At 34.2% G+C, this 22,001-nt stretch overlaps 3 protein-coding genes across 8 annotated transcripts in view; all 3 read right to left on the bottom strand.

The window, feature by feature from the left end:
• The window catches only part of LOC140045494 (helicase domino-like), a 45,564-nt gene extending 42,229 nt beyond the window's left edge, over positions 1–3,335 (bottom strand). For all 5 annotated transcript variants that reach the window (XM_072090423.1, XM_072090425.1, XM_072090424.1 and 2 more), the window contains exons 1-3: positions 2,883–3,335; positions 1,363–2,278; positions 839–1,046 (exon numbers count right to left, since the gene is read on the bottom strand). In XM_072090423.1, coding sequence (XP_071946524.1) covers positions 839–1,046; positions 1,363–2,262 — 1,108 coding nt within the window. In that variant the 5' untranslated portion in view covers positions 2,263–2,278; positions 2,883–3,335. The remainder of the gene's footprint in view (positions 1–838; positions 1,047–1,362; positions 2,279–2,882) is intronic.
• Positions 3,336–3,712: 377 nt separating this feature from the next.
• On the bottom strand, positions 3,713–21,982 carry LOC140045496 (uncharacterized). 2 transcript variants are annotated; one of them, XM_072090428.1, is made up of 3 exons: positions 21,897–21,982; positions 4,552–7,697; positions 3,713–4,355 (listed from the first exon to the last, which is right to left on the bottom strand). In XM_072090428.1, exons 2-3 carry the CDS (start codon positions 7,649–7,651, stop codon positions 4,114–4,116), a joined length of 3,342 nt encoding a protein of 1,113 aa, XP_071946529.1. In that variant the 5' UTR covers positions 7,652–7,697; positions 21,897–21,982; the 3' UTR covers positions 3,713–4,113. The 2 variants fall into 2 exon arrangements, with proteins under 2 accessions (XP_071946529.1, XP_071946528.1); XM_072090427.1 differs by lacking the exon at positions 21,897–21,982 and adding an exon at positions 12,749–12,918.
• LOC140045497 (uncharacterized) lies at positions 13,155–17,205 on the bottom strand. The gene is made up of 3 exons (XM_072090429.1): positions 17,039–17,205; positions 16,020–16,458; positions 13,155–15,830 (listed from the first exon to the last, which is right to left on the bottom strand). Exons 2-3 carry the CDS (start codon positions 16,377–16,379, stop codon positions 14,037–14,039), a joined length of 2,154 nt encoding a protein of 717 aa, XP_071946530.1. The 5' UTR covers positions 16,380–16,458; positions 17,039–17,205; the 3' UTR covers positions 13,155–14,036.
• Positions 21,983–22,001: the final 19 nt, after the last annotated feature.

Below are 22,001 nucleotides of genomic sequence, written 5' to 3' on the forward strand. Positions count from 1 at the left end.
GCCTAGATTTCATAACAATACATCGTAGGCTACGAACAATACATCGTAGGTAGGAGAGAACAATACATCGTAGGCTACGAACAATACATCGTAGGAGAGAACAATACATCGTAGGCTACAAACAATAGATCGTAGGCTACAAACAATACATCGTAGGAGAGAACAATGACCTACGTTCTACCTACGATCTACCTACGAAAGCCTACGCGTAGATACGAAGCAGTAATTTCTTTCTGTACTGTACATTAGGTTATTCAATGCCAACCCCTGCCAATGCTTCGATAAACTACCATACCAACTCTTAGCATTATTCTTCAACGGAAATAAGTTAAGTAGTATAGCAAGTACAGTAGAACCTGTGTTTTACGCACCCTAATTTTACGTACGCTTATAAAAGCTGTATAAATACTGTACTTTTTTTTTTTTAGGCCTCGCATCTTGCTAGCCTGGCCTGAATAGTCTAGGCAAGGCCTAGCTAGTGACCACCTGCATGCTGTACAGTAAAGTAGGCCTAGGCAAACACGGTAGCCTTTATAGCTACGATCTCTATGTATTTGGGGACAATTTAAGGTCAACCTGGATTTTAAAAATCTCTTGTTTTACGTACGCCTTTAGGTCACGTACCGTACGTAAAATGACGTTCCACTGTAGTATTTATTGCTTTCCAAGAACAGTACAATTTATAAAACAGCATAAATATTTGATTGAAAATAAACACATAGAATAATACAAACATTAAACTTGAGAAATTAAACAAGCAAAGCAGGGGCCCTTTAAGCCCCCCAAAGGGGTCCCAATAAATTTAGCCTGAATTGTTTGATGGATTGGAAATGCATACCTGCTACAGGTTTATGTGTTTCCTCTTTAACCTTTGTTTTTGGCGGCTCTTCACTCTTACCGGTAGTAGAATCATCTAGGCCTGCTTGCGCAATAGTTCTCTTCCTGTCACTAGATGCCGCCGGAGGTGTCGACACAGTTGTTGCAGCTATTGTCTTTGAACTATTGCTACTAGAACTAGAGGTCTTATCTGAAGATGATGATTTTGACTAAAAAGACAAATACATTGCATGAAACTGCTTTTTCCATTGAATCAATGAAAATATCATACAATAATTACCAAGATGTATCATTTGGCAGGATCTAGAATAGAAACATAGAATTCTTTCTAGGTTTTATCCAAAGGACTGGTTAATATCTCCCCTATGAAACGGCCAATGTGAAAATGGTTACGGTCTCACTTGGTAGCTGGAGGGGAAGGTAAATAATTATGACATATGTTCAAAATTACTACGGCAATAAAATATATATTGATTTTTCCAAGACAGACATATGCTAGACCATTTTCAATGAGCAGAATCTTACCTTATGTGAATCACTGGACGACCTCCGAACTCCACCAGACCCGTCTAGAGCCTGAGCCTGAAGAAAGCTTACTAGTTGAGGCGTCGGCCTTTTTCTATACGCAACAAAATCCATCATGTTCCCATCTTTTTGCAAGAAAAATAGTTCAATTAAATTCTCAGTATAATTTTCTTTGAGTTCTTTGAGTTCACGCTCTTTTCGTAAAAGGACGCACCTTCGTAGTTCAAGTAAATCATCACTACGAGGATTGTCTGGTAATTGTACTTGCATTTTTAACATCTTAGATGATGGATGAGAAGGCATGTGACTTGCATGGGATGGGCTCCCTGTGGCTGGACTCTTTCGGGTGTTTGAACTTCGACCTGAGCTTACATTTCCTGGTCGCTTGTGAGTGGTCAGCTGGCTTGTTGTTATCGCCACAGGTATGTTCATTGTGCTTAACCCCTGTGTGTTTTGGAACTGCACAGTCTGAATAGTCTGCTGAGGACTGGAACTGACCACATTCACAGTTTGAGGAAGTTGCAGAAGGCGCCCGTGTTGTAAAATTAAGGGTGCCTGACCGCTCTGGACAGAAGAAGTTGCATCGAGTATGCTACCTGATGGACTAACGGGCACCTTTATGAAACTTGGCTGTGGGGTACCCTGGTTTGCGAAGTTCCCAGTTCTCCTTGGAGTTCCTTGTATAGATCTAATTTGGGATCCAGTTTGCTGTGTATTGATGGTAGCAACACCTGCTGGGTTGACCAGTTGTTGTTGGGCCATGATCAACTGGAGTTGGTTTTGAGTTGATGAGGAATTTCCTTGATTTTGATTCATCCCAGAGGCTGCAGCAGCAGCAAGCACCGATTGGATAATATCGGCCGGTTGCTGAGAGGGGGGTTGTCCATTTCCACGTTGCATAATTGGGTTTTTTTAACTATAAAAATAAGATTAGTTTTAACAATAACAGTAATTCTTGCAAAACCGACTAGATTGTAAACAAATAGGTGACAAACATATAATATAATCATTTTCAATGTTTGAATGAGTTAAATACAAAGAAAGGTATCGATCCTGTCTCTGTGAATGAGTAACATTCAATTTCTTTATGAAGCATTATACGAGTCATACATTAGGTTATTCAATGCCAACCCCTGCCAATGCTTCGATAAACTAATCCATACCAGGGGATAGTATAATAACTAAGCCTCTAGCTAGCTTGTCTATACATTTACATTGCTACATCAAGCCCACCACTTTCTTTGGTATATCAATTATCATTATCAGACAGTGAGTGACAAAAAAGGAAGCATTTTTTCACCAACAAAATGTTATAGGAGATTGAATAATACATGCAAGCAGTATGCTACTATTCTAATGATGTACATGACCTAATTCAACAACTCTAGGTCCAGGCTTGCAAAGGTAGCCCTCCTAAAGTTAAGCCACTCTTTACCCTTAGACCTACTGTACCACGGGGTTTCCCTCTACTCATGAATGAGCCCTCTGGAGAACATACAAACCACGTAAGTCTGACTCACCCTTTTTAATCGGCTAACATTACCGGTTGTAAAAAACCCATCAGCAAGTCAGTACCCTCCATCCAAAATGTGAAAAACCTTATAACACCAACATGTCTATAATTTCAGAATATTATTCAATCGTAACGTAAATATTAGTAAAGAATCATCGACAACCTATTTCGCTCTCCAACGAAATGGCGGCTTCTTCTTGCATATTTTATGTAAATGAGCGCAATGAGCTCTTTGTGTGTAGCGCCCTCAATTTTCAATTACATCGATTAAACAATACAGTACTTCAATATCACTAAAGTACTACAACTCCTATTCCTGATTGCCAGAAAACGCATAACTTTCACACTTTTTAAAAGCAATTGATGATGATAAGCCTATTGATATTGTATCGATTTGATCAAACTATAAAAACATTGATGCTATTAATATTGTATCGAATTGATCAAACTATACAAAAAATTAATGTTATAGATATTGAATCGATTTGATCAAACTATAAAAACAATCGATGCTATATTGTTTATATTTTATCGATTTGATCAAACTATAAAAACAATTGATACTAATTACTATTTATATTGTATCGATTTCATCAAACTATAAAAAAATTTGATGCAATTGATATTGTACCGATTTGATCAAACTTTAAACAAATTTATGTTATTGATATTGAATCGATTTGATCAAACTATAAAAACAATTGATGCTATTGTATCGATTAGATCAAACTATAAAATAATTAATGCTATTTATATTGTATCGATTTGATCAAACTATACAAAAATATACATATTTAAAACACAATTTAAGCAAGAAAAATAAAAGAGGATAGCATGTCCACTATTCAGTCGTGCCTTTTCAGTCAACAGCCATTGATCGATTTGATTAAACTATAAAAACAATTGATGCTAATTACTATTTATATTGTATCGATTTGATCAAACTATAAAAAATTTATGCTATTGATATTGAATCGATTTCATCAAACTATAAAAACAATTGATGCTATTGTATCGATTTGATCAAACTATAAAATAATTAATGCTATTTATATTGTATCGATTTGATCAAACTATACAAAAATATACATATTTAAAACACAATTTAAGCAAGAAAAATAAAAGAGGATAGCATGTCCACTATTCAGTCGTGCCTTTTCAGTCAACAGCCATTGATACAAAACATTCACCTGCTCACAACGTATATTAATTTAACTTTCCTACTATTGACTTTTTGATCATTTTTGGGATGGAAGAACTATGCTAACACTATCACTTGAATCACTGTCTTCTATACTGTTAATTAATTCATTTTCTACTGACTCCTTGTGTTTTTTGTTGATAAGTTTTCTGTTCCTCTTCCAATGATTATCGAGAAAAGAATCAACTACAGTTTTTTGTAATCTTTTCTCATTTTTTATATGACCATCATAAGCCCAAGTTTCTGGAATGGGTGCTGTTTTATTCTTCCAGTCTTCAGCTAAAAAAAAATATTAATAGAAAGAGGTTTATATTTTCGGGGGAAAGCAATTTGTAATAGATGGGCTATCAACAACATGCAAGCACATTTTGGAATAAATCATTTTAAAATGATTTAATAGAGATTTTTGTTTACACCACTATGATGGTTCAAGATTTTACATTAATTTGAATAAATTGGATGGATATACTCTTACCTTTGTCGGGAAACCCTCTGGATGAAAACTTCCATTTCTGAAGAAATTCTTTGTTGCTACCACCGGACAAAAGTTTAGGTGCCACAGAGCAGCCAGTATCAAGCTGGATAATACATCGTTCTGACCTTTGACATAGGTCATCTTCAGAATCTTGCCAATTCTCAACACTTGCCACTGTTTCTTCACTGTTTTTCTTAGTTGCTAATGTTTCACTAGAATGTATATGATCACCGACAGAAACATTATTATCAGATGAAGCTATTTCATCAATTATTAATTTACCTTCACTTCCAACACAGCTCTCATCATTATTATTTTCACAAAGTATTATATCATCTTTATCCTCATCTTCTGTCAAATTTCTTTCAAGGTTACTTTGAGACATTACCTTGTACATATTAGTAATTGGATTTTTTTGTATTATTATTTTTGTGTCATTTTTGTACACTGGATTTTTCTTCTCAATAACAGATTTTTGTTGAGATAAACTAATTTCATTATCCATATGTGATTCTACTCCTGGTAGTGACTTCATTGTCTCATTTTGTGTCTTATTCTCTGCCATCTCCATTCCACCAACTTTATTTTCTGGTAATTTCTCTTCTTCAGGAATATTTTCTGGTAATTTCTCTTCTTCAGGAATAGTTAAATTCATCTCACTATTTAACAACTCATTTTCTTTTCTTAGACTATTCTGTATATTACAATTGTTAATGCCGTCTATTTGGTCATCTCCAATATCAACAACTTCTACTTGTTGTTCAGGAATCATTATATAGCTTTCATCTTCATTTCTCGGAGTTTCAATAAAGGATGGTTTTTCATCTTTCTTTTTTTTCTTTTTTGAATATCTAGATTTCTTTTCTTCGATATTACTATGATCATCAAAACTTTCTGTAACAGTTTCGTCTGAATGTTTATATTGTTCCAATTCCATTTGTTCAACATCACTAGAGCATTTATGTTTCTTTTTCCTTGTCTGTTGGTCAACCACAATGTTTTCAATAATATTGTTAATAATAGAAGTAATTTCTTCACCGTTGTCAACACTTGAAGGTGAAAACAATTCTTCTGATTCTGTATATAAATCTTGAGCATCAGTTGAGCGTTTTCGTTTCTTTTTTTTCTTCTTTTTAAGTATAATATTTTCTTCTTCAGGAATGTTACATTCATTAGCTTTCTTAACTATTTTTTCTTCATCTAGACTTGATTTTTTGTGTTTCTTCTTTTTCTTTCGTGCAATATTTTCCCCAATTCCCTCCATTTCATTTGCTTTTTTTTCTTGTTCATTTTCTATTTCCTCTTCAGAAATGTTACCTTCATTAGCTCTATCAACTATTTCTTCTTCATTTGTTACTGTTTTTTCAACTATTTCTTCTTCATTTGTGACTGTTATTTCATGACTTGTTCTTTTGTGTTTCTTCTTTTTCTTTCGTGCAATATTTTCATCAATTCCCTCCATTTCATTTGCTTTTTTTTCTTGTTCATTTTCTATTTCCTCTTCAGAAATGTTACCTTCATTAACTCTATCAACTATTTCTTCTTCATTTGTTACTGTTTTTTCAACTATTTCTTCTTCATTTGTGACTGTTATTTCATGACTTGTTCTTTTGTGTTTCTTCTTTTTCTTTTTCTTTCGTGCAATATTTTCATCAATTCCTTCCATTTTATCTGCCTTTTTTTCTTGTTCATTTTCTATTTCCTCTTCAGAAATGTTACCTTCATTAGCTCTATCAACTATTTCTTCTTCGTTTGTTACTGTATTTTCAACTATTTCTTCTTCATTTGTCACCGTTATTTCATGACTTGATCTTTTATTTTTCTTCTTTTTCTTTTTCTTTCGTACAATATTTTCCTCAATTCCTTCCATTTCATCTGCTTTTTTTTCTTGTTCATTTTCTATTTCCTCTTCAGAAATATTATTACATTTATTAGCTCTATCAACTAGTTCTTCTTCATTTGTCAATGTTATTTCATGACTTGATCTTTTATTTTTCTTCTTTTTCTTTTTCTTTCGTACAATATTTTCCTTAATTCCTTCAATTTCATCTGCTTTTTTTTCTTGTTCATTTTCTATTTCCTCTTCAGAAATATTATTACATTTATTAGCGCTATCAACTATTTCTTCTTCATTTGTCTCCGTTATTTCATGACTTGATCTTTTATTTTTCTTCTTTTTCTTTTTCTTTTGTGCAATATTTTCCTCAATTCCTTCCATTTCATCTGCTTTTTTTTCTTGTTCATTTTCTATCAAATTAAGGTTTACTTGTTTGTCATTCAAACTGTCTACTTCATGATTCTCATTTTCTCTTATTTTCTCCGATTCAATTTCAGTCTGCTCAACTACTACAAGCAACTTATCTTCACTTTTTTGCCTTTTTCGGTTACTTTTAATAAAATCAGTTTCCTCATCTAGTTTTCGTTTTGATAGTGTTCCTGAATCTTGCTCAGTACTACAAATTTCTGTAGAAGTGTTTTTATTGTTTTTCCTTTTCTTTTTCTTCTTTTTATGTTGCTTTCCTATGATATCTTCACTTATTTCTCTTTCTGTTGGCAATGCTAACCCTTGAATTAATTCATGTGCATCTACATTTTCTTGTTCTTGTGTTGCCACTGTTTCGTGTTTTTTACTTTTAATTTGTGTACGCTTCGATTTCAACTTTTTAGGCTTTTTCTTAGATTTTTTACCTTTTTTAGACGTTTCTTTCTTTCTTTGATGATGTTTTTTGCGATGCGATTTTGCCAATAAAGAAACAACTTGAGTCATTATAGTATTAGCGGTACTTTTATCAAGGCGAGATTCAAGTCCACATCTTATTTCATTTAGTTTACACGTTTCCTTTGTAGTTTTTTTAACACCTTTTTTCTTTGGTTTAGAACTGATTGATGTTTGATCAGATGGTTTAGAACCAATTGCTGATTGGTCAGCAGGTTTAGAACCAATTGCTGATTGGTCAGCTGGTCTAGAACCGACTTGTGATTGGTCTTGCATATATGTTTTGTCTAAGGAATCTTTCTTTCTTGATTTTTTATTTTTTTGTTTTTTAACAGATATTTTGTTTGATGTAGATCCACTTTTCTTTTTCTTCTTGTGCTTCATATTAATAATTTATTCACACTTTTTTAGTATGCTTTTTTAAATAAATCTGGGGAAAAAAAGAAGAAATATCATTTTTGTCAATTTCATGCCTAGTCACTACACACTTCACATACCCAAACAAAAGACCAACAAACTTGGCCATGTCACGGTCACTAGGCGCTTACAATTTTTTTTTTTAGTTTTAAGGATGGTACCGATTATAATTATATCCAAAAAAAGTTTTTAATATACTGTATTACAACAGTATGCTAGGGGCGACTTTGCGTTGGTTGGGGCGACATTGTATTCGGCGACTTTGCGATGGGGCGACTTGACTGGATCCCGTACTACTATAGGATTAATAGGCCTTAGTAATAGTAGCAGGCCTCCTAGCTACTGTAGGCTCTAGCTAGTCACGAAAACAGAGACCTCGAAAACAGAGACCAGAGACCCAGTATCTCTGTTTTCGAGATTTTCTCGAAAACAGAGACCCCCACTAAAACGTCTCAATATTACGCAATATAAGGGGTCTCTGTTTTCGAGTTCTCGAAAACAGAGACCCCCAATAAAACGTCTCAATATTAAATTATATAGGGGGTCTCTGTTTTCGAGTTTTTCTCGAAAACAGAGACCCCCACTAAAACGTCTCAATATTACGTAATATAGGGAGTCTCTGTTTTCGAGTTCTCGAAAACAGAGACCCCCACTAAAATTCTTCTAAATTAACTTATACATTTCAATTTTAAACACAAACTTACAAAAAATCTTATGTTGATGTTTTCCTAAACATATAGACACAATGAATAAGAAAATTGAAATTAAACAAACAAATATTCTATGAATTTATGAAGACATTTTGTCTGTTAATAATAATTTGTTATTAACAATTATAGGGTAAGGGGTAACATTTTTTCTAATAACTTTGTATTTAGTGATCAAATTTGCATTTTTTTGTATTAATATGTACTGTGTAGGTTGCCTAATTGTTATATTCATGTTGAAAAAATAAAACGTAACATATTGACATCATTGTAGGTAAAAGGATCATTGAACATTACCAAATTTCTTCCAAATTTAACATTAATAAAGTTTCAATTTTAAACACAAAAAAACAACAAATCTATTACAAACTGGTGTTTTTTTTTCAAACCTATAAAGACAATGTACAAATACAAATTAAAGTTAAAGATTAAACACAAATAAACATGTATAGGCACTAACAATATGAAGAATTTTGACCGTATTAGTAATTTGTAATCCTTAAAAATTTTGGGGTAAGGGGTAACATTTTTGCTAATAACTTTGAATTTATTGAACATATTTTGCATTTCTTGGTGAAGTATGATCTTGTGCAATGTTCCTTGACATTTTGGAATGTGATACTTTGCAAGTTTTCCGATTTTGATCAACGTTACCGGGCCGTTAATATCTTTTAAAATGTTATGAAAAAGCTGACGAAAATACTAGAACCAAGTACACTGGTACAGCACGTTATAGTCTTCAGTCTGTATTCTCTAGAGATGTGAAGGGCATCCAACAATGGATAGAAACACTATTTGGCTCAGTGGCGTCTGTGAGCAATGAGGAAAATGTAAAATATGCATGGCAGTCTCTTCTGAAGATGTACCAGATATGATTTTTCCTTCCTGTGTAAATTGTATTGACTGGACCTTCTCACCTAACTTTAGGTGGTTGTGTCAGAGTTATCCTCCAATATAATTGTTAATTTCCATGTCAATGTCTCTATCGACACAATATTTTGGGTCCTTTCCAGGAGTCCAGAAAATACAAAGAGACTGAAGACCGTAACATGCTGCACCAGTGTTCTTGGTTAAAACATTGGTTAATAGATATTAATGGTAGCCTTGATCAAAATGGGGAAAACTTAGAACCATCTTTGACCATGCCAAGATACATGGCACATACTTCAAACTGCGATATGAAAACATAGAGATACCCAGTTCTTTCAAACATACAGTATGTGGAAGATGTGGAACTGCAGCTAATATGAAAATCTAAAAAATTGACATACAGTATTAATGAGTTTGAATAAACTAACTGTTTTCTTTAAATCAAGATGAAGTAAAATGTAATTGTCCTGTAATATTACAATACCATAACAGTTTTGTTTAGAAAACTATCTCATTTGCATTTGCAAACCAGATGAACAATTATAACCTTAGAATATCTTATCAGTTACAAATAAAAGATATAATTGGTAATCTAAACAATTTCTATGATTACTATAGACAATTGAATGTTTAGAATATGTAAATTATAAAAAACAAATTACAACACAGAAGCTGGATATGTGTATTATTATCAATATGTAATAACAATGAAACATCAAAGATATATTTATTATCCTCATATTTGATGTATACCTTCCAAAAAGTCATGCATTTTGTTATTTCGTATCCCATAACAATACTAAACGGTGAATTTTTTTCTATACGTTTAATAAGTTAAAAACCACATAAATCTATTGGTAATAACATTTTGATAATTTTTTAATATATAGCAATTAAACAGTTTATATACTACTTATTGGTTCCTAGAAATGCAAAATATGTTGACTAAATTCAAAGTTATTAGCAAAAATGTTACCCCTTACCCCATAGTTTTTAATAATTACAAATTACTATTACGGTCACAATTCCTAATATTATTACACATATTTATTTGTTTTTAATCTTTAACTTCAATTTCTTGTCCATTGTCTTTATATTATAGGTTTAAAAGAAAAGTTAGATTTGGTGTATTTTTGCGTTAAATATTGAAACTTTATTAATGTTACATTTGGACGAAATTGCATTTCTTTAAATGTTCAATGACCATTTGACCTACAATGATGTCAATATATGTTACGTTTTATTTTTTCACAATATAACAATTAGGCAACCTACGCAGTACATATTAATACCAAAAATATGCAAATGTGATCACTAAATACAAAGTTATTAGGAAAAATGTAACCCCTTAAGGCCAATTTACACAGACGAGCGGTAACGGTAGTAAGCGGTAATTGTAAGCGAAAAACCGCGTGGCTTTTCCCATTTACACAGCGCGCGGAGTTCGCGAACAGAGTGGTGGAAAGTAGGTGCGTGTAGGCCTCGAGGCTAATGCATGTTACAGTCACTGCTGGCCTGGATGTGACTGACTGTCAGTAGGCCTAGCACACACAGACCTAAGTTTTATAGGGAATTGTTGCCTAATAACGTACTAAAATGTATATTTTCTTTTCACTATCCTTATACGAACATTAGTCAGGTCGTAGGTGTTTGTATTTCTGAATAAAAAGAAGTTGCAAACTAGGCTAGGCCTACTACGGCACTCGTATATATTGTCGTCTTTCACTCGACGGACGCAAAAAAAAGTTGTTGATAGATGACGTCATATCAATTATGTCGTTGGTTGGCCAGAATCCATAAATACCGCGCGGTATTTTCACAAAATCGAATCTGTTTCGATCCTCTGAGCGGATTTCCGCTCAACCGCTCGTTCGCTCCGCGTTCTGTGTAAATGGTCATAAGAAATAACAGATTCTATTTTTGCGTTTTCCGCTCAACTTTACCGCTTACCGTTACCGCTCGTCTGTGTAAATTGGCCTTTTACACTATAATTGTTAATAATACATTACTATTAACAGACAGAATGTCCTCATAAATTCACAGAATATTTGTTTGTTAAATTCAATTTTCTTATTTATTGTGTCTATAGGTTTAAGAAAACATAAGATATCTTGTATTTTTGTGTTTAAAATTGAAATGTATAAGCTAATTTAGAAGAAATTGCATTTTTGATTAAAGGTCATTGACCTTTGACCTCTAAAAGACATCAATAGATGTTCGATTCATTTTTTAAAAGCATATTACAATAAAGAAATCCATACACTACATACTGATAACAAGAAAATGTAAATCTGTTCACTAAATCTTAAGTCATTTGCAAAAACGTTACCCCCTACCCCATTATTGTCAAAGATTACTAATGACGAAAAAATTTCTTTACAATGCACAGCATATTCAATTTTGAAAAAATGTTAACTTCGATTTTCTTATTGTGTCTATAGGTTTAAGAAAACATTAGTTTGCATAAGATATCTTGTATTTTTGTGTTTAAAATTGAAATTTATAAGCTAATTTAGAAGAAATTGCATTTTTTATTAAAGGTCAGTGACCTTTTGACCTCTAAAGATGTCAATAAATGCGGGATTCAATTTTAAAAAGTATATTACAATTAGGCAATCTATACACTACATACTGATAGCAAGAAAATGCAAATCTGTTAACTAAATTGTAAGTTATTCGCAAAAATGTTACCCCTACCCCATAATTGTAACCGATTACAAATTACTAAAATAAAAACAACAAATTTCTTCATAATACACAGCATATTCATATTTTGTTAATCTTTAACTTCAATTTTCTTGTTTATTGGGTCTATATGTTCATGAAAACATCAGTTTGCATAACATCTATTGTATTTTTTTTTTTTTAACTGAAAGTTATAATAAGTTAATATTAGACAAAAAATAATTTTTTACTAAAGTTCAATGACCTTCTGACCTCTAATGGCGTCAATAATTGTTGGATTTACTTAGAAAAATATATTACACTTAAGCAGTCTATACACTACATATTGATACCAAGAAAATGCAAATCTGTTCATTAAATCCCGAATTATTAGCAAAAGTGTTACTCACTACCCCAAAATTTTGTGTTGCATATTTTCCGTAGGCGGTGTTATATAATCCTAAAAAAAGACTATTATTAACCTGTACAATTGGCATTGCTATCATGGATTTCTGAAAAGTAGACATATTAAGCTTTCCAAAAATATATGGTAGCATTTGCCACCAATTTGATACTGCTTTCGCAAAAAACTGGACCTGGCCCATGGACTATCTCTGTTTTCGAGACACCCAGTCACTAACTCAGTCTCAGAACTGCACGTGTCATTTTTAAAGACAGCAACAAGCTGCAGCAGTAATTTTAATCAGTCAGTAGATTAGTTATTTACACAGTATGATATGATGATGATGTACTGTAGTAGTACTACTATATATATTGTATTAATTATTGTCTAGGCCCTAAATCAACTACGTAATTAAATTACCTGTTAAATGACAAATAACTAAATTACAACGTTCATCTTCGCCTAGCTATGACGCCTAGGCCTAGCAAGTTTACACACAGTACCAGTATACCATGTGGTCTACAAAGTCACTATGCTCTAGCTCTGTGTACGTACGTGTTGTCTTTTCGTGTCGTGAGGCTTTCGTCGTATTAAAATAAACAACATAGCGCCACCACCGTTGCATCAGGATATGGTTGCGTTTACATGTATTTTGCGTTTCGTCAAGCTGTACTAAACGCGTGTGTGTGTACTGTAATGTTATATTAAAGTACAATAAAAAACTGATTCCAGGGCTAATAAATCAATTTAGATTGTCTTACTGTTATCCTTTAATTTTGGTTATAAAAAAAATAGAAAAGGACGACACGAACAAGAGTAATGGATTGTGAAATTATGTTTTTTATTTATGAGTTATCAATTATTATTATTCAATATAATAATACAGTATAGTTATTATATGCTTTTAAAATGTAATAAAATAAACTTTTAAAATACAAAACAAATACAAACTGCTAAAGGCGTGGCAAAGTGTGATGATCTTCTGTAGTTTGAGAAACCAAAGTTCAACATGATTTGTTTTAGCTCTGTACTTGTGTCAACAAACAAATAAATAGATAAATTTAAACAATCATTAATAAGACAGCTATTATTTTTACTATTGGTAATTCCTTTGTCTAAAGACATAAAATAAATACAGCATACACATATCAATAAATTGTGCAGTAGTATTAACACGTCAGGTTTAGTTTGTGACTGTTAAAATGAAATTAACAGCACTAAGGCCAAAAAAATATAACTTAACCCAACATCATTTATATGAACATTTTCTAATTCCATATGCTGTATGTTGGTAAATCACATTAAAATTGTTCTTTTCATGTTGAATTTCAATATAAAACAACATTTGTTTTAAAACATAATAAAACAGCATGTTAAATATGTGATTAATTATTATTATCATAATATTTTTTTTCATAATTTAAAAAGATACTACAGTGTACTCCAAACAAATGTCTATCACTCAATTACTGTAGATATAAGGTTATCAAATAGATTTTGACCTATTATAATTATTATGCCTATAAACAAAATTATTTTAATTAATTATAATATAATTATAATAATAAATTTTAATAATACAGTATAATAAATTTTAATAATACAGTATATAATATAGATTCATGTAGTAATATGTAATTTTACTTTCTATGGGCCAGAGATTCCAAAATAAAAGATAGTAGAATGAATGCATAACACTGATATATGTTTATACTGGAAGTGTGTCTTTGGTAATAGTAGTTGGCACGGAAACGCACTGTATTCCAATGATGTGATTGGACAGTTCTTTGCTTGAGATTCTTAGTTGTGCTTTCGATGCTGAAATACTCGGGATCTGTTTAATTGTCAACAAACCCGTCAAGAAATCTGGTAAGATGGAGAACAGACTCCCTCGGCACTTTAACGGAATGCCTTGATACGCACAGTGACCTTTTGCCCACAAACCAGTGAACGTATCGTAGAAAAAAAAGTGATTGAAATTGCTGACTATGAGAAACTCGTTAAACGCTACTACTTTTGTGTCTCGTAGTTTTTGGAAAGAAGGGATACTTGTGTGTTTTCTTACATGCCACTCATCGGTTGTAGGTTCATAAATTTGCTCACAATGTTCCTCTATAAGGAAGATCTTACCAACGCAATCTGCAAATATTGGGCGATAACTCATCGAGATTTTTGACGGTGGCGGACTCAAATCATTCCATGTTTCCCGTTCGTGGTTATAACTAAAAAACGTTCCGTAACCGCTGTCGTAAATTATGAGCAAATAAGCAATGTTGTCTAGACTGATCAGCTGGCAATAATTCTTCAGGATGCATGGTGGCGGAATTGTTTTAGCTGAGTTTGTGGCAAGATCAATTAGAAGAATGTGTCTTTGTTGAGTAACAGCTAAAAGTAAGCCATCTCCTACGCTGGCGACAGATGTCCACATTGAATGGCTTGACGTTTTCTCACTGCAATCTATTTGTAGATTGCCGTATTCGCACCAGGAGCCTCCTGATTGGTCGTTGGTGTCTGGTACAAAGCAACATGTTTGTAATCGTTGCATTGCTGGCGCTGTATTGTTATCAACCGTATTATTGTCTTTAGTGAAAGGTGTCCACACAAACATCAAAATCGTTTCATTCGGCGTGATTTGGTTCGATACGTTAGTTACGTTGACAGCGGGTCTCAATCTATTTATTGGAGATACCTGTTGATAGAGCTTAATCTGAGACAGATGTGACTGGATTTCGGGAACAAAATTTGTGGAAGCACTTATATCATCATAGGAAGCTGGTTTCAGATGCGTTTTCAAAGTTGCCAGGATATTAGAGAGTTGCGATGTCCTATCAGTTGCATCATGTTTGCACCATTTATCAAGAGCTTGTACAAGTACCATCGGAGAATGTAGAAGAACATTCGATGTCGACACAACATCAATCAAATGCAAATCTGTCAGACGTAGAAAGCTGTCTTGTTCGCTAACTTTCACAAAATCCTGCTGGATGTATTTTTTTGTTGATTGATACAACAAACGGTAGACATGAAATTGACTTGAGAACATAAAAATGTCAACACAATTTTCACAGCAGATTTTGTCCAATAAGCATTTTGAAATTTCTGTACAGAGGTCATCCATTTGTAACATGTCGGCCGCTTCCATCAAATCAAACAAATCTGCCATGTCAGTTGTAACATTTTGATAATAAAGAAATGAAATAATTTGTTCAAGAAGAAACGGGTTAATTTGATACAGATTGACGAACCCTTTGCGATTTTCTGCCATATTTGATCCGAACATCGCGTAGAAGTAGTCACTTCGTACAGACAAGATTAAACGATGGCAGAAATAGGTAACAGATTTTGAAGTGATGACCACATCAGACGATGAAGTGTCATTCCATATGCTTTTGATATGTTGCACAATTCTCTGAAAGACTTTGTAAGAATGGTCGATCATCTTTCCTTGAGATGTGCCAGTCATTTTCAGAAAGTCCTCTGAATCTTGGACTAACTCTGGCATCTGTGAATAAAAATAACAATTCATTACAATTTGTCAACATTTATCATTATCATATTGTTTATTATCATGTCAGCATTTTTCTTGATTTATGTTTAATAACCATACAAATTTAAAGGTTAGAATGATTGAAAAACAAACTCCTGCATACAATATATGGTCAATAAATTCAAATAGTAAATCACAACTCACCTGCAAAAATATTGCCAAATCTAATACGCATTTTGCATTCAATTGCGTTATGTGTAACTGTCCAGTATAAATATATTCCACGAGTTGACTCAATATTGTCTTTGCGATTCGAATTTCATGTAATGGTATTTCCAAATTGCGATTGGAGTTGACAGGAATATCTCTTGCATAGCCAGACACCAATGATAGGATCAGTCTATGACAAGACAACCTGCAGTCAGCATTTCCAATGCTGATATCTGTTAGGAAACCTTGTTTTTGAGCTTCGTAAAGTTTATTCAGAAGGCTAAAATGATCTTTGCAAGTGTTCTTGATGGTAAGATTCTCTTTTGATGTTTCATTTGTAGGTAACGCATTCATTATAACGGCATGTTTGTTTACATACTAATATTAATAATTATGTAAATTACGTCGATTCAAACGGTACGGTAAGCCAAACCTAGAAAAAGAGAATTATTAGTATTATGCACTTGTCAATTGTATGACCCACTATACGACCCCCGGGAGAGGTGCGTCATTTGTCCGATGTGCGTCATACTTTTGAATACCATGACGCACCCGCAGCCCACGAAATTCAGAAAAAATAAGGTCGGCAAAAAATTGCCGACCTTAAATGTGTCGAGGTCGGCAGTCTCGGCAATTTCTAAAAATAGATTTTAAATCGGTCGACAGTCTAAAATTGAAAATCGTTGTTATTCTCGACATTCTAAAAATAGATATGAATTTTTAATTCACAACATGAATTGTGAATTCTGTGTCCGATGTTTCACATCATTAAAATAAAAACATCTTTATTCGAAAAATCTGCCGACAATTCAGATAAAAAACATCGTCAAACGCCGCCGATGTTTGCTAGGCCATAGGCCTAGGCCTACTTATAATAACGCACGGATTGACCATGGAGTAAACTCCATAGATTGACGGACAGATTTAGCCAAACTAAGCCTGGCTTAGTTTAGTAAAATAAAGATAAATAAAAATAAAATAAAGAGCAAATCATCACTGGGAAGTAAACGTACGTCCGGACAGAGCCGCACAAAGTCTAGACGAGAATAGTTTTGCGATTTTTTTAGCTATCGGCCGGCAACGTAAGATATCAACCTCGCTCCTGCCTTTAGCAGCTCGTCGGCTGATTACGGTCGTCGCACATGCATCAACTGCTTTGTATGTGTGTGTGAAGGAGTGGAAGTAAGAACAGCCTTTGACCCAGAGTAAAGTCATTGACCTTTGTTGAAAACGCTGCATAGCTGCGTACCGCACGTAATTGTAAGGTTTGTATTTTTTGTTTTGTTTTGAAAGAGAAATTATATGACATTTCAAAATAATTAAAAGACAATACTGTACTGAGCCTATTTGGTGTAATTTATTATAGCATCGTATTATTTGTATTATTTAACACAATGGCACAATTACGATAAACATCATCACACACAATTAAAGGCTAAATTGTAAAAAGAAAACACGAAAATATCCAAAACATTGAGGTACATTTCTTCAACAGTTGAAATTACTATATTGACTGACTAGTAGTATTCATCACCTGATGAATCTGACCATTCACTACCATCACTATCAGAAGATTCAGGTGTGTCGTCTTCGCTGATGACATCACTATTAGTCGCCGTTTCGGCCGAGGCTTCATTGACTGATTTTTTGTTGTATCCATCGAGACGGCGTGGGTTTTTCCGTGGTTCCCCATCTGGATACACCGTAAGAAATAACTCGATGGCCTTATTATAACGGTCAACGCTGTAGTCTCGATCGTTACGTAGACGAAGAATATCAGTCATCGTGGAATTCGTCATCGACTGACGATCTTTGGTGAATGTTCGCCACAAAAACGAAAACACACGTTCTGTTTCAGCGTTTCCAGTTGGTAGAGCCAAACACAATTCGATTACATGCAAGATGTTGCTTATGCCTAAGGGATGTTTCATCATAAACATTTGCGGCCAAACATTTTCTGGACTTCGTCCAGCCATGAATACAGAAACGTGATTGCGTAGAATATCTACTTCTGACCAAATCCTTGTCGTGTCGCACCCATTCAATCTTAAAACGACATCAAACCTCTCAATCACAGTATTTGCGCTGTGGAATAAGTCATCTGTCGTTTTAAATCGATATCCAGATGTATCTAGAAGTTGGGCAACACTGACGAAAAAATGATCTTCTGTAATACATTTAAGACGCTCATGCATAGAATCTTTTAGGACATGGATAATTGATTGAAATTGCTGCAGACATTTGGTTTTGCTTTCTTCCAACGATCCCTTGAGCAGATATCCAAAATATGTGTACTTTTGTACTGGATGGTCATTTCTTGTACCCCTCTCTGGCCATAACACAGCATCATCTTCATGGATGTCATCTATTAGTTTGGCGGCTGTAGGAAATCGAATCCGATCAGTAAACACATCTGAGTCCGCATCATCGATAATGCTGGACAACGTCGTTATTTTTCGACATATCGACTTGCATATCGATACCAACTCTGGTAGAATGATATCGGCTTTCTGTAAAACCTTAGTTAAAGGCCGGATTTCTATGAGTATATCGTACTTTATGGCGTTAAATAACAGGTGATCAATGCGGGTCAACATTGATAAAATTCCCTCCAACTTTGGCTTCACTTGAACCATAGACCTGTTATGTGGGTGCGATATTTGTTGATTGCAGTAGCCTATCAAAATCGGTAAATTATGATTGTACGAGCTCAGTCCGGCAACCTGATGTTCACACCACCTGTTGATGTAATTATATTGAAAATGTAAAACCAATATGAAATGCTTTAGAAGTGTGCAATAGGCCTACATCGTACGAAAATGAAAAAAAAAAAAAATTAATTACCTTGTACCATTTGGGCGTTTGTATCTTTTATGGTTTTGTCCGATTGCTGCCGCAAATCTCTTGAAAAGTCGCCACCTTAGGTTGGCTCGTTTAAATAAACTGTAGGTCGTTAGGACATTTTCTTGGCTTTTGTGTTCGAGGTCAGAATTTTTAAAAGCATCACGTATGGCCAGCTCTATTTATGAGACGGACACAAGACCAGCATATAGTGGTCTCCTAACTCCGTCTTTACCAACTCATGGAGTTTTACGTTAACTGCTGCACCGTCCGTGCACATTCCTAGTTCCTATACACAGAAATGAGACCAGCACAATTTTATTGAATATTCAATTTATTATACACGCATGGACATTGATACAAAATTCCGTACAAAGGAAATAATTATATATCTTTTAAATAATAGAAATAATTTTTAAATAACCTTTTTTGCTCTTGGAAAATCCAAGTTGAGCTTTTTTAGACTCTTTTCCATAGCATCTTTCAGGCCCTCTGCCGTACATTCGTCGGGCTCTTCTATAGAAATCACATTAAATTTTGGCCGCCCAGTGTGTGCCGTTTTCATTATGAACAACTCCTTTTCATCCATCGTTTTAGCACTTGATGACCCGTCATTTAAGATGCTATAGTACAGGACATCATTGCTATTAAGTGTGGTCGATATATTGGATAGCATACTTTTACTCAGGTAGTGTATCATCTCTTTACCCGCTTTCTCACTTACGTGCCCATTTCCTAAATCTACGCCATGAACGTCACGTTCAAAACGACTGAGATCACCAAAGAACTTAAACGATTTTGTGCTATTTACAATAAAATGAGCTAATTGAAACTTCATTGTCAGCTGCTTCTTTTGTTTGGCCGAGATGAGACGCAGGTACGGAGACATCGTCGTCTGAACTACTACCCGTTCATCTCCCGTATTTTGCGTGCATTTTTGAATATCTTTTAGATATGACACAGCTCTCTGATGGGTTACACTTCGTTTGAGATGATCGCTGAAGTTGTTTTTTTTAACCACTTTGGTACCAACTATATACGTGTCGGTTAACCCGGATGCAATACCCCTGTTTGTAGTAGACTGTCGTTTACATAAAATGCTATATTCTCGACACGTCTTACACCAGACTTTTGTCACTTGATCGTTCTCTACTTCATATTCCAACAGATCAAATTTCCACCTGTCAACAGTTTTTTTGGAAGGCATCTGTAAATTTAAAAACTAACATTTAATAATAGGCCTACAGAATAACAATATGTTATTTTTCTTTAGATTTTGATAATATAGCCTTGACCTACGTGTATTATGTATGATATATCATTTATTTTTTTATTCACAAAAACATATATTAAGCCTAAGAAATACTTGAATATAGGCATTGTATTAGGCCTATGAATGTGTAGGCCTATTTAGAATGATTTTCATGCAATATACTGTTGTCATTGACAAGTGCTATCTCAATTCCAAATAACATATACAAAAAATCTAACTCGACAATCTAAAACCTAACTTAACGTTTAGCCTACATGGAATGACGTATTTATAAGTCAATCGGATTTAAAGTTTTCAAGTAGATTATAAGTAGTAAAAAGTTAACGATTTACCGTTTAAAAACAAGTCAAGACCTGTGTCCACGACGTCGAACACGATTTTCAGCTTCTGATTGGTTGATAAAGTTCTCTACGTCACGGAGCAAACCATTATAAAGTGGTAACGATCACAATAATTGAAATGTCACAAGTGAATATTCATTATATATTTAGCTTAAATTCAATTAAAATATTAATGATCTGCTTTCATCAGCAAAAACATTAAATTTGTTACCATTTATTTGTATTTCTTTTTATCATTTCTCTTAAATTTGTTGGGTAAAACCATTTCCGTTACCCACGTACGTCGTAGGCGCGCCAAGCCATAACACATTTCCCGCTGCCGTGCTGATATCCGCCGGCTAGCATTAAGCTATGCGATGCATATACAATGTACACGTACGACGTGCGTCGCGTGTGTGTACTACTCGACTCCTCTCTCCAATCTCTGCACAAAGCAAAATATAAACAAGCAGACTGAGACGAAAGTTTTGCTGAAGATATTTTATTGTTAAATGATAGATTAAATACATGCAATGATTAATAATATATTAAGTAGGTAATATGTTTGAAGCTTCCAGTATTGTCCTTATTATTAGTAGTAGGTCCTAGCTAGCCTAGGCCTGCCAACTGTAAGGCCTAGGCTAGCTAGCCTAGGCGTAGTTCAGGTCGGCAACAAAATGCCGTCCTGTAGCAATATGGGGTCGGCAGTAAGGTCGGCAATTGCCGATTGCCGAGGTGAAATTCGTGGGCTGCACCCGTGCGTCAAAAAGGTGACTTACCTTTAGGTGACCATGGCGCACCCATTTTGACGCACTGTGACCATGTTGTTTATGATATGGTTGGTGGTAAAGTGACGGACATTGACACACCTTGTTCATTGATGTGACGTACCATCTAGGTTTTTTGACGCACCCCTGCGTCAGTAATTATTTGTAAATGACGCACCCATGACGCACCTCTCCATTACAATTGACAAGTGCATTAGTATTATATTAAAAAAAATATTGCAAAATGTGTGAACTCAATTAGGCCTTGCCTGATATAAATAGAATAGAGGCCTATAATACTATACTGTAGGCTAGGCTAGGTCCAAGAAGGCGCTCCTATATCAAATATATTAAAATGCCAGAATTAATTAAATAACTTATTTATTCATGATTAAATCAACAGCAGTAATTCATCGCCCCTAGTATTGTTGGCAATAGACCTACAGCCTACCTAGGCCTAGGGATTCAGAGTATCATAAAAAAAATGAAAAGGGGCGGATCCTACACGGTCGGTAAGCCATTATTGGTTTTGGGAATTGCCTTGCTGTTAATTGTTGGGATCACATGTACAATACACAGCAGCCTGGCTAGCAGCCACATCTAACTACATTTCAAGCTCCCTGTAAAAACATCATAATCCCAATTATTCAAAATCAATAAACATACTTACCAATCAGTCTGAATCTAGGCCTAGGCTAAATAAAAACAATAGAATACTGTCTAGTAGGGCCAGGCCTAACGTACCTACATATTAATGTAAATTATGTTTTTCTTT

The sequence above is a fragment of the Antedon mediterranea genome, chromosome 3, assembly GCF_964355755.1.
Source record: "Antedon mediterranea chromosome 3, ecAntMedi1.1, whole genome shotgun sequence".
Classification (NCBI taxonomy): Eukaryota; Metazoa; Echinodermata; class Crinoidea; order Comatulida; family Antedonidae; genus Antedon; species Antedon mediterranea.

Coding starts and splice junctions, on each gene's coding strand:
- LOC140045496 (XM_072090428.1), bottom strand. CDS start 7,651: ATGAAGCACAAGAAGAAAAAGAAAAGTGGATCTACATCAAACAAAATA. Junction 4,356..4,551: donor CAGAGGGTTTCCCGACAAAG/GTAAGAGTATAT, acceptor ATTTTTTTTTAG/CTGAAGACTGGAAGAATAAA.
- LOC140045497 (XM_072090429.1), bottom strand. CDS start 16,379: ATGAATGCGTTACCTACAAATGAAACATCAAAAGAGAATCTTACCATC. Junction 15,831..16,019: donor ATTTGGCAATATTTTTGCAG/GTGAGTTGTGAT, acceptor TTTTATTCACAG/ATGCCAGAGTTAGTCCAAGA.